The sequence below is a fragment of the Leptosomus discolor genome, unplaced genomic scaffold (assembly GCF_034619465.1).
Source record: "Leptosomus discolor isolate bLepDis1 unplaced genomic scaffold, bLepDis1.hap2 HAP2_SCAFFOLD_35, whole genome shotgun sequence".
NCBI classification, from domain to species: domain Eukaryota; kingdom Metazoa; phylum Chordata; class Aves; order Leptosomiformes; family Leptosomidae; genus Leptosomus; species Leptosomus discolor.
In genome coordinates this window covers 1,517,519-1,533,477 of record NW_028237764.1, presented here as the reverse complement: position 1 = coordinate 1,533,477, position 15,959 = coordinate 1,517,519, and the positions used below count along the sequence as shown (strand labels likewise).

The following is a 15,959-nucleotide window of genomic DNA, read 5'->3' as shown; positions in this document are numbered from 1 at the left end:
CTTCCTCCTCAACCTCTCCCTCCTCGACATGGGCTCCCTCTCCACCACTCTCTCCAAAGCCATGGCCAATGCCTTCTGGAACACCAGGGCCATCTCCTACACAGGATGTGCTGCCCAGATATTTCTCATTTTCTTTTTTATTGCAGCAGAGTATTTTCTTCTCACAGTCATGGCCTACGACCGCTACGTTGCCATCTGCAAACCCCTGCACTACGGGACCCTCCTGGGCAGCAGAGCTTGTGTCCACATGGCAGCAGCTGCCTGGGGCACTGCTTTTCCCTATGCTGTGCTGCACACGGCCAATACATTTTCACTGCCCCTCTGCCAAGGCAATGCTGTGGACCAGTTCTTCTGTGAACTGTCCCAAATAATGAAGCTCTCCTGCTCAGACACCTACCTCAGGGAATTTCAACGTCTTGTATTTGGTGCATTTGTCTTTTTTGGGTGTTTTGTGTTCATTGTGGTGTCCTACGTGCAGATCTTCAGGGCCGTGCTGAGGATCCCCTCGGAGCAGGGACGCCACAAAGCCTTTTCCACCTGCCTCCCTCACCTGGCCGTGGTCTCCCTGTTTGTCAGCACCGCCATGTTTGCCTACCTGAAGCCCCCCTCCATCTCCTCCCCATCCCTGAACCTGGTGGTGGCAGTTCTGTACTCAGTGGTGCCTCCAGCAGTGAACCCCCTCATCTACAGCATGAGGAACCAGGAGCTCAAGGAAGCAGTGTGGAAACTGATGTCTGAATGTTCTCCAGAAGCTATAGTGTGTCCATCTTCTTCAATGTATCACCAATAATGGAACTCAGTACAGGCCCTACCTTCCTTTATTTGTCTTGATGGTTGTCTGTCTTGCTGTTTTGTTTTGTTTTTTTTTTTTTTTAATTTATTTTTTTGCTTTTTTTACTGCTGGCAATGTGTTCCATAAAGAAATATGGACAGTCCACTTCTGCTTCATTATCTACCTCATTAGTGTGACCCAGAGATGGTGTAAATAAAGGAGCTCTACTCCTTCTGTAATTAAACAGAAGAAATGTACTTATATTGACTTGTCTGTCTGAGACCCAAGCAACAAATACTGAACTAACTGTTTTTCCTTATTGGTTCCGTACCAAGTTAGAGGGGAAAAGAATGACCTAAAACCTTCCTTGGAGTGGGGCAATCATGGAGTCCCCTCTATGGAATGGGGAGTATTCCCAGTCTTTAGACAAATCTCTTCCTCCTCTCTCTCGTGGCCTGCATAGTGTTTGTGCTCGGGAAAACCCCCATCATCATGCTGGTGGTGGGAAACCCATATCTGTACACCCCAACGAGCTTCTCCTTGGGGCATTTGTCTTCCCTGGAGACCTTCTCCAGATGCACCACCCTGCCCCACGTGATGGCCAGCTTTGTGACTTGGGACAGCACCATCTCTGCTCATCACGTTTTTGGAACTCTTTCCTGTTTCTTTTGCGTGTGCAGAGGGTTTGTTACTGGTGAGCAGATCCTGCGATGGGTACGGGGCTGTGTGCCACCCCCTGCTCTCTGCAAGACTCATCAACTGGGACATCTGTCTCCAGAAGACAGCTGAGATGCCCAGAACAGCCCTCCAGAGATGGTTTGAAAAAAACTTTTTTCTATACCATCCTTACATCCTTGGTCAATACCTACATTTACAGGCTGTGGACTGGATAGGTTGTGAAGAGGGAATACTGAAAAAAATGCTCAGGAAAGCTGTGAGCTGCACAGAGCAGCTCTGGGAGTCATGGGTCTGCTGGGAGAAATCACTTCTCCTTCTTTTCTGAACAGGCCCTGAGGACCTGGGCAGGTGTGTGCTGTGTCCTTTGTATTCCTCTGGAAATGTAAGATATGGAGAAGGCTTTTGGTGTGGGGAGGGGCAGAGAGATGGTGGTGCAGCTGCCTGGTGTCATCGTGACACCTCTTCCAAACATCTCAGAAAAGCCAGAAAGATCAAGGAGGTTCCAAGGTCCTCAAACAAGGCAAATGTCAAACCCACCATCAAGAAGGGTCAGAAGGAGGATTGGGAATGTTACAGGCTGGTCAGCTTTACCTCAGCCTCTGGGAAGGTGATAGGGCAAATGCTTTTGCAGCCATTTCCAGGCACATTGGATGGGACATTAAGCAGATCATGTGCGTTAAGTACGGATGCCAATCGTGTCAACCGATTTGTCGTTCTCCTATATACGACCTAGAGTGTTGTTGACAATACTAAACTGATTGAAAACCAGTATCAGGAGGACAATGATGGGGTGACACAACTTGTTGAGGATGCCTGTAGCAGTAGGTGACCATCTGAAAAGCGTGTCCCACCATTTGTGTTCTGCATCCCTTTTCACCCTTTCCATAACACGGTGTATTTCTTCCACATTGTGATGGACAGTTATCAAGGTTTTGTGCCCATTTTCCCTGACCTTTCCCAAAATCTCGATCAAATCCCGGTTTTGTAGCAATTGCCTTTCCAAAGCGAGATTCATCCCAATGGATGTAGGCAGCAGTTTGTGAATCAGTGTGTAATTGGATTGCAAGTGTTGGTGGGATGTGGCTGGGGCTAGATAAGAAAAGTCACATCCAGTGATTTTAGTAAAATCACAAACACAGAAATTTGAACCATTCCTAGTATCCACAACTACCCCATCTACGGATACAGACTCACAAGCAGTCCTCAAGCAGGCACAGCCTTTGCCAATACACCCAGGTACAGTTTCAGGAGATCCATCTGGATGAATCTCGAAATGACAAATATTTTGTTCAGTGTCCAAACAGATGTGCTCAGCTCGGACTGCAGTACTCTCACAGATGAGCCCTTGTTGTTCTCGTACAATACAAGACTCCAAATCAACCGTTTGCCATTTCTCATCCACCTTTCGGGCCCAGACTTTATGCTCAATAGGATAAAGTGCAGCTCCGTTGTGGTTCAATCCTAATGCAATGACAGGATGAATCAAGTATATTGACGCACTGTGTACGGTTAGCACAAATATTGTGGTGGTTTGTGACAGGGTCATAAGTGAGATTTACCAGATTCCACCAGGATTGGTGATCCTTCTTGAAGTCAGTGGCACTGTCCCAAATTATTTTCCGAATTCAGTGGGGAGAGTGCCTTCTTCACCTTCTCTTATGATTGAGGCGGCTACCTATTGCATCCACAGTTGAGCCTGGATAAAACTGAGAGCCAAAGAGAGGTCGTTTTGGACAACACCAAGTGCGTCCACAATCATTTTGTGGCCCTTTGCATTCACCTTTTCCCGTGTTGGTAATATTTTTGATAACAGTCATTGGTTAGTTCCTAAAGCCAACAGGGAAGATCGTAAAGGCCATTGCAATTTGGCCAGATCACTAGTCGTGGTAGCTGATTTCTTCATGAACACCTCTGAATCGATACTATTCAGAACTCCCAATCCTGTTCCCAAAACACCAGTTAGGTCTCTCTGTGTTTGTCTCCTGGAAGGAGCTTGTTTTTGCAGCCAGGTTGCCCACCCCTCGTAAGAAGTGTTTAGGAAAGGTGAGCAAGCTGGCTGAATTTCTGAGACGTTATTTTGCATCAGCAACTCAACTTGTTTAAGAGACCACACCGGATTGAACAACGTTGGTTGCTAGCCCGTATTCCTGATCACATACGGTCCAATTCCAAAGATTTTTGGACTAATCACAACAATTGGTTGGGCAGTAGGTATTACAACATCTATTTTAAGTTCCCCCCAGTATCTTGTATTGGTTTTGCCACACATGTTCTTACGGGAGTGCTGTGCAGCAGTCAAGTTTAGCCAGCAACCTTGGTTTTGATTTTTACACGACAAAATAGGGCCATGCGGTTCAATTCCATAAATGTTTCTGGGTTCGATGAGGGATTTAGTCATCAATACCTGCATTGTGTTGTGATGTCGTCACCCTATACCACCATAAAAGAGGGTATAACTTCACTTTTGTCAGCCAGTGTGAAGAGGGTATCTATGCCATGGTGTGTGACTACTGCAACAAGCATCACTGGAGGCTCAGTTACAGCATTTATTTTGAAGTTGAATGTTAGGCCCAATAGGCCTGACCGATTTGCTGGATTACTGTGCCATTTACACACTCCACAGACAGGCTTGGTCAAAGTGAAGTTGTACCAACGATCCCCTTGCTCATTAATACAGGATTTGGTGATTTCCCCATTGTCGGTACTTGGGTCTAAGGTGAAGTTACCGACAGACTTTTGTAGGCAACGCATGATGAGAGAAACTTGTCTGTTGCATTTCCACTCTGTAGCAGGACAGAGTTTGGCTGTGATGCTGGGGTGAATTTGGGTTGTTGAATCTAAATCCAAAAGATTTCCAGAAATTACAATTGAGGAGGCTTTTTCATAGAGAAATTTTCCACTTTTCTGCGTCTTATCTGTATCTTTTCTCCAATTTTCCAGTCAGGGCATGAACCCGGTCTTTTCTGTCCCACTCTCGTTCATTTAAGTGGTACACCTCAGTGTCATGCATTACTACAGCATCTAAGGTTGGGAGGCGGTCCTTGGGATAGTACGCTAGAGTGCTGGTGGACTTGACAATAGCTTGGGACCATGGCCATTCTGCATTCTTTTGGTTACAGGTTAGTGGTAGGATGCAGAAAACTATAACCCGTCCAATCATTAGTCCAATTAAACGATCAGTCTTTCTAAAATTTAGCCCTCCAAATTATCATCCACAAGGAGTTCATCCTGTTCTGAGTGTCCATCGGAGTTCTCCTGCAACAATGAAACACCAGAGCTTTCCTCTCAGAGGCAGAAAATTAAAATGATGGAACTATCCAGCGAGTATGTATCCAATGTTCCTTTCCCAGGGCATCGGAGGCTACCCGTGTATATGCACTTAGTGGGGCTTTTAGCCCGAGTGGTACGCTTCGCATGATGGGAAGTTCCACCAGTAAAGGCCGTCCTGGGAAGTGAGCTGGATTCTTAGAGTCCTTTGTTTCCTTTGATAAGGGAACCAAAGAAGGAGCCTTTATGCAAAAGGCGGTGATTTTGGGGCATCCATTTACCCCTCATCTGTCATTTACTCCTTTAATTGCTTCCCACAGACGGATATTGCAATTTCCCTTTTGTGGTCTCAAAAGCCATTTCAAGAGACCATTAGTTCTTTCTACAATCCCCTTGGCTTGTGGGTAATATGGGGTGTGAAAGGTCCATTTAATCCCTTCCCTTCCTGCCCAATCATGTACAACTCTAGCAGTGAAATGAGAACCGTTATCAAATTGTATTTCTTGGGGTTTTGGAAAAGCTCCAAACCATTCTCGCAATGCCTTCACAATGTTTTCTCCCATAGACTTGTTAAAGGCTTCTGCTTGAACTAGTCCTGATGCTATTTCGGCTCCGACCAGCACAAAATGTTTTCCTCCTGATTTCCTAAAGGGGTCGATATAACCCACCTGCCAGGCATCCCACAAGCCTCTACCCTCCCACAAATGCAGAGGGTCATCCTCTAAAGGGTGCCTTTCTAGCCATGTACGACGTTGTTCCCAGGCCGATATGCAGGTGTTACACATTGCTCTGGTGACAGGCCAGCCTCAGGCAAGGGCTTCACGATAAAAATCTTTAGCCCCTGTGTGTTTGCGCTTTACATGCAACCATTCTAACAGGCGTTCCCAATCCTCTGTCATTTGGTCTGTTTGCACAGGGGCTAGCCTTGCTACCTCATCACCTCTGTTCTTCCACTCCCCTGCTGAACCCCCATCTCCCTGATGAGAAGCTCCCCATCCCACAGCAAAATTCCCTCGGCTTGCAGTGCTTAAGAGGTCTTGCCATCTTTCCTTTTGCCACACTGGAACTCTGTTAACCTCCCATTCATTCTGCTCCCAGAAAGGAAGCCATTCTGTACATCCCTTAAACACAGCATAGGGATTGGTATAAACATGGACAGGAGAAGGAGTTTGTGCTTCATGCCGGAAAACGCTCCATACTGCCATTAATTCACCTACTTGGGCACTGCCCTTTCCCTCTGTTACAATCCGTTGCTCGGAGGAGGTATGGAGTGCCACTGCCCGATATCTCCACGCTTTTCCTTCTCTCTTGGCAGAAGCGTCAGTGAACAAGCACTTACTGACTGATCATGGGAGAAAGGAGGGGCCACCCGAATGACTGAGGCAGGTTTATCTTGGCTGCTGTCCCGGCTCTCCAGTTCTTGCATAGTTAGGTTTTTTAAAGCTCTTTCGATCACTGAGAAAATGTTACAATAGTGTTTGATCTGGGCATACCTCTTTTGAACCGAAAGCTCTCTGGGCCACCCTGTCACAGGGGGAGGTCCCGGTAGTAACAGCTTTTATAACTTTAGAAGCGTCTCTTAATAGGAGTGGTTGTTGTCGTGCGATTTTCCCTACTTCTATGAGAGCCAGGCTAACCACAAACAAACCTCTCTCCCAAGCACCACATCTCCTCTCAGCATCCTTAAATCTTCATGAGTAAAATCCCACATGCCGGGTTGGACCCTCAGGGCCACGTTGCCATCTGTGTATTGACAAACCTGACATGACGTACCCCCATTCCACCCGGAAAGGATCTGTAGGGTGGATAGGGCCGAGAGAATCTTCAAACTATGCTATAGATTAGGGAGGCCACACAGGCCTTTGGGGAGCCAAGAACAGTATTAGCATATAATTGCTGTGTCATTATCTCCAGACCCAAGACTTATCACCCACCCTTACTAAGAAGAACAAGTGTCCAACAAAGACAAGGAAACCTCTCTTCTCCCAAAATCAACAGCAGTATCTTCATCAAACAGAAACAGGAGTTGATGACTCCTGATGACTTTGCAGACATGAGTGATGGAACATCTGGATTAAGAGATAAACCACAAGAATGGTGCTGGGTGGTGATGCTGCAAGAGCAACAGAAATACGCTGAACTGCGTTTATGGTTTCGATAATTAGCAGCACGCCTTAGCAGGTAGCTTGGTGATTCGTATCATACCCTTGTAGCATAAGGTATAAACCCCCTACAGAATAATCTGAAAAACATAAGGATAAACTTCGTCAATGTGAGGGTGACAGCGCACTGGAATAGGCTGCCCAGAGAGGTTGTGGAGGCTTCTTCTCTGGAGACATTCAAAACCCGCCTGGACACCTTCCTGTGTGACATTCTCTAAGTGGTCCTGCTCTGGCAGGGGGGTTGAACCAGATGATATTTCGAGGTCCCTTCAAACCCCTAACATTCTGTGATTCCCTGATTCTGTAAATGGAGTTCCATCCAGATGTTGACTGGTCACAAACAGTGACCCCCAGGTGTCACAACAACCCCCCGCCACGTCTTGGGGATGAGTGGCGGGAAAGCTGCGCAGCAAAAAAGACCTGTGGGTGCTGGTCGACGGCCGGCTGAACATGCGCCAGCAGTGTGCCCAGGTGGCCAAGAAGGCCAACAGCATCCTGGCCTGTATCAGCAACGGTGTGGCCAGCAGGAGCAGGGAGGTGTTCATGCCCCTGCGCTCGGCACTGGTGAGGCTGCACATCGAATGCTGTGTGGAGTTTTGGGCCCCTCACTTCAAAAAAGACATTGAGGTGCTGGAGCGTGTCCAGAGAGGGGCAACGAAGGTGCTGAAGGGTCTGGAGAACAGGCTTACGAGGAGCAGCTGGGGTGTTCAAATGCGAGTTGATGTAGCACACAGGTCTGCGCCGAGGACCTGAGCCTGCTTAGACAGGGGAGGCAGGAGTGTAAGGAGGGGAGGGGACAGGACAGGAGGAGAGGGTAGGGGAGCTGCCATGGCTTTGCTCTGGATCAGCAAGGCTTTCCCAAAAATGCGGGTCTGTCTATGCTCCAGCCACAGCTCTGGGCAGGAGCAGCCATGTGACAGGAGCTGCTGGCATTGGCCAGGCCAGAACCTGGCAGGAGATGGGGCTCAGCCACCGTTGACATCACAGGCACCTGCACAAGCCATGAGCTTGCTCCTGCCCTACTAGCTACAGTGCCACCAGGTTCATCAGAAGGAGATGCACATGCCAGGGGACACCTCTGGCCCTGTACCCTGCTTGGGATCATGTGACACCACAGCAACCTTGCTGAGAGATGAAGGGATCTTAAGAGCTCCTCATCCACAAGTGACATCACAAAGCACCTGCACAACCCAGCTGCCTCCTCCCGCCCACTCACATCTCCATGGAAATAGGACAACACAAGCACCTCTACAAGCCACATGGCCTTTCATCCACTATCCCATACTCAGACAGCAGTTGCCTCAAAAGCACTTTCAGAAGCCAGGGCACTACTTCTGATCTTGGTTCAAGGAAGCGCATCCCAGGGCTGCATTCAGGTGTTTCCCAGGGGCTGTTACGCTCAACGGGAAGTGACCTCAAGGCACTGCCTGTCTCACAGGCCTTCATGGCACCCCTAAGAAGAGCTGATGGCCCTTGTGCTTGCTCAGGATCACCTCCCCACATGCACACGATGGGGATGCTTACGTCTGCTCTGTACAATGCAAACACGGACTCCTGACCTAGTCCTTTGGTGTCCCTCTGTGGAGGGACAAGCAGCCTCTGCGAGCTGAGGTGAGAGGCCAGTGCTGGACATGATGGTTGTTATTGGCTGCTCTGTGAGGATGGGCCTAGGGCAGCTCACCCGGGGTGTCCAGGGAGTACAGGCACAGACCAGGCACCGCTATGCCTGTCCTTCATGTCCCAGAGCAAGAAATTGGCCACCGAGAACGTTCATCCAGCCGGCATGCTGAGGAGATCCCCACCGCAGGCACCTTGCAGAACAACGTGCCAAACTTGCTCTCAAGGGTAGCAGGCGACAACTGGCCCTGGGGATCCTCAGGAAGGTCCTTTTGACTCAGGGCAAGGCCAGCCTGACCCGAGCTGCCACCCACACCAAAGGGTTTCTCTTTCCATGTCCCCCCTGCACACACACACGGTGCCCTGCTCTTCTCCCGGGACATCCCATCTCCCCACAGAGACTTTTCCCTACAGAGCTCATCTCTGCTGACCTGGAAGACTATTCCTGCACCCCCTCCCCAGGCTCCTCACAGACCCTGAACTGCTGGTGCTGCTCTGCAGAATAAGAGGGCTGTGGTGACCAGGGCCGTACTGGTGAGGCTGAGAGGCAGACCCAGCTCAGGGTGGCTGCTGTCCCCTGCACCTCAGCACACAGAAGCTGCCCCTGCAGCTTCACAGAAGTTCTTACAGAAAGAAATTCAGACAAACAAGTTGGTGCAGTGTCCTTTATCTGGATTAAACACATAGAGAGCACAGCTCCTTATTTACACAAAGTCTCTGGGGCACACAAGGCAGGCAGAGACTGACATAGAACTAGTATGAAAACGACAGCATTTTTGTGGAAAAAATTAATATAACCAAAAATCTGAAACCAAAGAAACCAAAAAAACAACCTCCCAAAACTACATGCTGTGACAGTAATGACATTCCATTACGAGTGACATGCAGAAGATGGGCAGGTGCTTCTTGCTTCTGAACAACAACCAGTCATCAGTATCCTCAGGGCATCCTTGAGCTCCTGGTTCCTCATGCTGTAGATGAGGGGGTTCACTGCTGGAGGCACCACCGAGTACAGAACTGCCATCAGCAGGTTCAGACATGGGGAGGAGATGGAGGGGGGCTTCAGGTAGGCAAACACGCCGGTGTTGAGAAAGAGGGAGACCACGGCCAGGTGAGGGAGGCAGGTGGAAAAGGCTTTGTGGCGTCCCTGCTCCGAGGGGATCCTCAGCACAGCCCGGAAGATCTGCACATAGGACACCACAATGAACACAAAACACCCAAAGGATAAACAGACACTGACCACAAGTAGCCCAGCCTCCCTGAGGTAGGTGTCTGAGCAGGAGAGCTTGAGGATCTGGGGGATTTCACAGAAGAACTGGTCCACAGCATTGCCCTGGCAGAGGGGCAGTGAAAATGTATTGGCCGTGTGCAGCACAGCATAGGGAAAAGCAGTGCCCCAGGCAGCTGCTGCCATATGGACACAAGCTCTGCTGCCCAGGAGGGTCCCGTAGTGCAGGGGTTTGCAGATGGCCACGTAGTGGTCGCAGGCCATGACGGTGAGGAGACAATACTCTGCTGACATCAAAAAGAAAATGAAAAAGACCTGGCCAACACATCCTGAGTACGAGATGGCCCTGGTGTTCCAGAGGGCATTGGCCATGGTTTTGGGGAGAGTGGTGGAGAGGGAGCCCAGGTCAAGGAGGGAGAGGTTGAGGAGGAAGAAGTACATGGGGGTGTGCAGGCGGTGGTCGCAGGCTACAGCGGTGATGATGATTCCGTTGCCCAGGAGGGCAGCCAGGTAGATGCCCAGGAAGAGCCCGAAGCTCAAGAGCTGCAGCTCCCGGGTGTCTGCAAATGCCAGGAGGAGGAACTGGTTGATGGAGCTGCCATTGGACATTATTTCACAGCAGGAATGCGAGACTTGAAAAAGGAGAAGATATTGACAAGTCAGGACAGATTTATCTGAGTAGTCTTACACTATTTCCCATAGGTATCCACTACCATGAATTCTCTTTTTTTCGGGGAAGCCTTCCTTTACTTCATTTGTTAGTCCAGGATTGACTTCCAGAGAAGTCAGACCTGTGGTATTGCAATGATGTCAAAAAGCCAGTGCATTTTGTAGATTTTTCCCGGCAATAGGTCCCTTCAGTCCAGTGAGAGGTATTTACCTCAGTGACCATGTGACAATTGTCCCTATTTATTCCAGTGCGATGGAGTCAGTACCCAGACCGGCTGTGTCTGAGAGGGAAGAGCCCAGGGAGGGACCCAGCCCTTCCAACTCTGCGCTCCTGAACAGCAAAGTCTGGGTCAGAATCACTCACGGCTGACACAGGACCTTTCTCACCCCCATTTTCCATCTCCAAGCTCTCTCTGGACATGCTAACAACAGCATGCCTGTGGAGGAGAAAGGGGCTGTCAGTAGTTTCCCATCCTCCCTTGCTGAAGTGGCCTCAGCGTGGTAGAAGTTCACGTCAACCTCTTCACCATAGGGACATGCTCAGGTGCCCGTAAGACAGTGGCCAGCGTCTCCTGAAGGGAGACTCAACTTGTTTCCAAGTCCCTCATGCCGCACTGCCTAAACCCCCCAGGGTCAGTGTCTCAAAACACATCTGAGACACCCCCAACCCTCCCACAGTCTGGAGCTTCCATATGCAAGACAAGGAGCAGCAGGAACAAGAGAAAAAAAACACAAAGCAATACCCTGATGCTTTTGCAAATGGGGAACAGGAGAGGAAGACAGCTGGCACTCAGGAAAGCCTTCTCCTTACACAGCAGAGCACAGCACCTCCACGTTGATCACATCCCAGGCCGGTTGTTCTGTGTCCATTTTCACTGCAGAAGGAAGGGATTTATGTGTCAGGAGAGATGCACCTTTGCTCTACTGCAGAGGAGTCAGTGCCTGCCCTGGACCACCCACCTTGAGGGCAGAGGGTCTGCTGGGGAGGAGGGGAGACCAGGGAGGCTTGCTCAGAAGAAGCTCTCTGTGTTGGGTCAGGAGCTTTCTGAATTCCCGCTGCCATGACATTTCTAATTTTCCCTGCCCATGTCTCTGCTGCCTGGAGCTGTCCCTGTCAGGAGCTGTTTCTCTCTCCCCACATCTCCTCCCTAGCAGCGCTCACACGTCCCATCCCACAAACTGTGTGCTCAGATCTGCCTTGCATACAACTCCTGGCAGCAGAGCATTGCCCAGAGGCATCTCCGTGGCTGCAGGCTCTGATGGGAACATGAATTCATTGCTGATAAGCCTGGAGAGGTGACGCTGGGGATGTCCGTAAGCCAAAGGTTTTTTATTTTTGATAATCCCAGATTTAGAAACCTCCAAGTGAAACACATCTGGATTTTCAATGCCTCCTCCCAAACTGAGAGGATAATTGCCATGTCCAAACCCTTCCTCCACCCCTGAGGCCGCTCAGACTAGAAGACTGAAAGCACAGGCCCCTTCCCATTACACGTAAACCCTGCCTTGATGTGCTTCTTGAGAAGCTGCCTCTGCCAATGTCCTGGGGGGGGATCTGGAGTTGTGAGAAGTCCTGATCAGTGCATCACCCTTTGAACAGCAGAAGATCCCTGCCCTGCCCTGCTGGGGATCTCTCCTTCCACCCACAGCTTCTCCCCACAGCTCCATGAGGAGGTCCCAGGGCAGGCCGTGTGCTGATGCTGCCTGGTAAGAGTCACTGTCCAAGTTCACAACCTTTTGTGGTGAAGGGACTCCACTCAGAAGGAGAGCCTTGGGCACTGCTGGCTGCACACCCTCAAGTCGTGTCCACCAAGCTTCACACTCTCAAGCCATCCCCACCAGAAGGCAGCCGTCATGCCCTGTCCCTCTCACACTGCACTAGGGAAGCCCTGTTCTGCAGCCCGGCTTCCTCTTCTCCATCACAGACAGATCCCAGAGGTTGCACACATTCAGGAGATCCTGAAAGGAACCACCGACATAACACCCTGCACCCAGAGACTTACTGTGTCAGAGGCTGGGAAGAGTTCTCCTCCAGTGAGCTCTCAGCCATCCTCCCCCTCTCCCCTGCCTTCAACCTCTCTCTGCCCCGCTCCTTTCTCCTTGGTGCCCACAGGCAGCCCCCTCAGCCCTGCTGCGCTTGGCAGAGCAGCTGCTGCTGGGCAGAGCTGTCTCCCTGCAGCTCTGCCTGCTTGCTAGGAGCTCTCTCTGTCCCAGGAGCCCAGCCCAGATCAGCAGCACAGCAACAGCCCAACAACTTTTTAATGATCTCTCTGGTGGTTTTGGTGCCAAGTCCTTGAAACTCAGACACTGAGGGGAAGTTGAGAAAACCTCTGGAGGAGTCAAAGTCAGATGCAAACTCCAAAGTTCTTGGAGCATTTCTGGGTTCCACTGAGGGATGTTACTGACAAAGCCTCCCTGAGGGCTGGTTAAAAATGAAAACTGGAGGCAGTGAGGACAGGTAGGCAAAGGCAAGGTGAAGGTGGCTCAGATGCTAAGTAAACCTTCGTGTGCTTTATGAAGCCAAAAGAAAGCCCTGACTCTCCAACCCGTGCAAGGCAGACCCTGTCCCTCAGCCATTCCTCAGGGTTCTTCCTGGGGCAGGGTGATGTGGGGATGTGCAGTGCCAAGGGCAGGGCCAAGGTCCTCTGCTTCTGAGTTTGTCCTGGGTGGGCCGAGGAGGCACTGAGGTGCTGGTGCCATAAGGTGAAGGGGTCATCTGGTAGGCCTTGGGGGTTGAGACAACAGCCCTAGCCAAGGGGAGAAAGCCCTCGGCTCTCTTAGGGGCTTTTTATCTTGCCAGAGCCCTTGACCGTCTCCACCACGGGATGTCCTACAGTGTCCCACACCTGCGCTTTCAACTGCACTGTGCAGATCAGACTGTCCCCAGGGGAGGCTTGAGCAACGCCTGAGGGACATGTTCTCCCTACCCAAAGGCTGGAGTTCAGGACCTGTAGCCTTCATGGAACACCCCAAGGTTTCTCAGCATCAGAGTGACCTTGCTCTTGCCTTTGCCTGCCTGGGACGAAGGCAGCTCCTGGCAAGAGGGCAGTGCTGCCAAGAGCTCTGGAGTGTCCCTCTCCTCCCAGAATCACAGAACCTAGGAGGCTGGAAGACAGCCAGTCACCACCTTTTCTTGGCTACCCCTTCAAGCTTGGTTTTAGCCAGCAGCTCCTTTCTCAGCCATGCCAGCCTCCTGCCACCTTGATGTGACTTCCAGCATGTCAAGGTGGACCATTCTGGATTGTGAAGAGGAGATCCTTGAGCATCAAACAGCTCTCTGCTCCCGTCTTCTCTGCCAGGCTGTATCCCATGGGATTCTTCCAAGGAGGTCCCTCAGCAATCCAAAGTCTGTTTTCTCTTTGCCTTCTTCCCTTTCCTTAGGATCCTCAACTCTACCTTCTCACTCTGGATTCTTCCATTCCTCACCAGTTCTTCCTTGTTTGTAAATATTGTGGTTAACCCCAGCAAGAAATTAGGCACCACCCTGCAGTTTGCTCACTACCCTCCCCCAACGTTAGTGGACAAGGGAAGCGGAAAGGAAAAGTAAAAGCAAGGAAACTTTGGGGATAAGATGCTCATTTTGGGTCCTTGGCCTGGTTATGTCCCCTCCAAACCTCTTGTACCCGCAGCCCCCCAGTCTATTCACTGGTGGGGCACAGTCAGAAACAGAGCAGGCCTTGAAGCTGTGCAAACACTCTTCAGCAACAGCTAGAACATGAGAGTGTACTCAGCATTGTTTTGGTCACAGATCTTGAGCACAGCACCGTGGGAACTTCCGTGAAGAAAAGTAAGTCAAGCTCAGGAAGACCCAGTCCAATCACCACCCATTTATTCCATCCTATTTCTGTCATCCTCAGGTCCCAGACTGTCCAAAACCACCTCTATTAACACCACACCTTCCCACCACGTGACTGACAGATGGCTATCATTGCCTTATCTATAGGTAACCCCTTCACGTATCCATAAAATTGTCCATAAATTTTGCACTGTGTTCATGTATTCCATGACTCTGGTTCCATTTGGTATGGTGGTTACTCAGCACAAAGGAGGTGTGTTGTGTGCAGTTACTGGTCATGAAACCAGCTCAGCTTGGGTCATTGCTGCACATTGCCAGCTTTTTGCAAGGTCCATTTAGGTGATAACTGCTGCGGTACTTCCTAAAATATACAACTCAAATCGTGAGTTATTATCCAACCAAGGTTAAATCTACTGCAGGTACATGTCAGATTCCATCATTATCCAACCAGTGCACCCGTGTCCTTGAGCAAAAGCAATCCCACAATCAGGTTGGCCTTTTCCTGAGGGAGGAGCAACCCGTGCCATCTTTCCAAGCCTGCTCCCTACTTGCACTATGGGGTCTTTGTCTTCGGTTTTTGTCTGGGCAGGGCCAGGTTGATCAGTCGATCCTCTGGTATTAACTAGGCAGGTGGCTTCTGCCCAGGCTGCATCCCACCGCTTGTATTTCCCAGCCCCCTTTGCTCTCACTCTTGTCCTTAACAGTCCCTTCTCTTGGTCAATCATTCCGGAGGCTGGTGTGTGACAGGGGATGTGGCACACCCAATCATTGCCACGTTCCCTGGCCCAGGGGCTTCTGAGGGTGTTTCAGAAAGGAATCCTGCTGTCTGCCTCAGGTCTTTCTGGGGTGCCACAGCACTTGCTGTTCAAGGCCCAGAATGGTGTTTTGGGGGGTGGGTCATCGTTGTCACGGGCCATGTTGCCAACCATCTGGTTGTCACTTCTAGCACAGTAAGCACATGGTGCCTGCCTGGGCAGGTTCGTGGCAGTGTCACATAATCCATCTGTGAGGCCTCTCTCATGGGGCACGTGGCTGGCTCATAGTTAACTTGCTCTCCACCACAGCTCACAGGTCCTTCTCCACAGAGCTGCTCTCCAGCAGGTGGACCCTCAGGCTGTACTGGTGCATGAGCTTATTCCTCCCCAGGTGAAAGACCTTACACTTGCCCTTGTTGAACCTCAGGTTCCTCCCCACCCAGCTCTCCAGCCTGTCCAGGTCTCACTGAATGGCAGCACAGCCTTCTGGCGTGTCAGCCACTTCTCCCATTTTAGTATCGACAGCAAGTTTTAGTTGTATGTTTTAGCAAGTACTGCAGCAGGTATCACCTAAATGAGCTTTGCAAACATCTGGACAAGTGCAACAATCATAGAATCATGGAACTGTGTTTTTTGAACACCTCCGAGGATGGTGACACCACCACTTCCCTGGGCAGCCTGTTCCAGTACTTCACCACTCTTTCAGTAAAGAAATGCTACATCATGTCCATCCTAAACTTCCCCTGGTGCAACTTGAGGCCATTTCCTCTTGTCCTGTCACTTCTTTCTAGGGAAAAGAGACTGACCCCCACTTCACTACAACCTTCTCTCAGTTTTAGAGAGCGATGAGGTCTCCCCTCAGCCTCCTCCAGACTAAAGAATCCCAGTTCCCTCAGCCGCTCCTTGCAAGACCTGTTCTCCAGACCCTTCACCACCTTCATTGCCCTTCTCTGCACACGCTCCAGCTCCTCAATGTCTTTCTTGCAGCGAGGAGCCCAAAACTGCACACAGGATT

General features: G+C 50.4%; 1 protein-coding gene across 1 annotated transcript; it reads right to left on the bottom strand.

The window, feature by feature from the left end:
• Nucleotides 1-9,367: 9,367 nt before the first annotated feature.
• LOC147412956 (olfactory receptor 14A16-like) lies at nucleotides 9,368-10,333 on the bottom strand. The gene has a single exon (XM_086480827.1). The coding sequence runs from the start codon at nucleotides 10,331-10,333 to the stop codon at nucleotides 9,368-9,370; it is 966 nt and encodes a 321-aa protein (XP_086336953.1).
• Between the last annotated feature and the right edge of the window lie 5,626 nt (nucleotides 10,334-15,959).

What these genes read in the sequence shown, in the direction of transcription:
- LOC147412956 (XM_086480827.1), bottom strand. Translation starts at nt 10,333, where the DNA reads ATGTCCAATGGCAGCTCCATCAACCAGTTCCTCCTCCTGGCATTTGCA.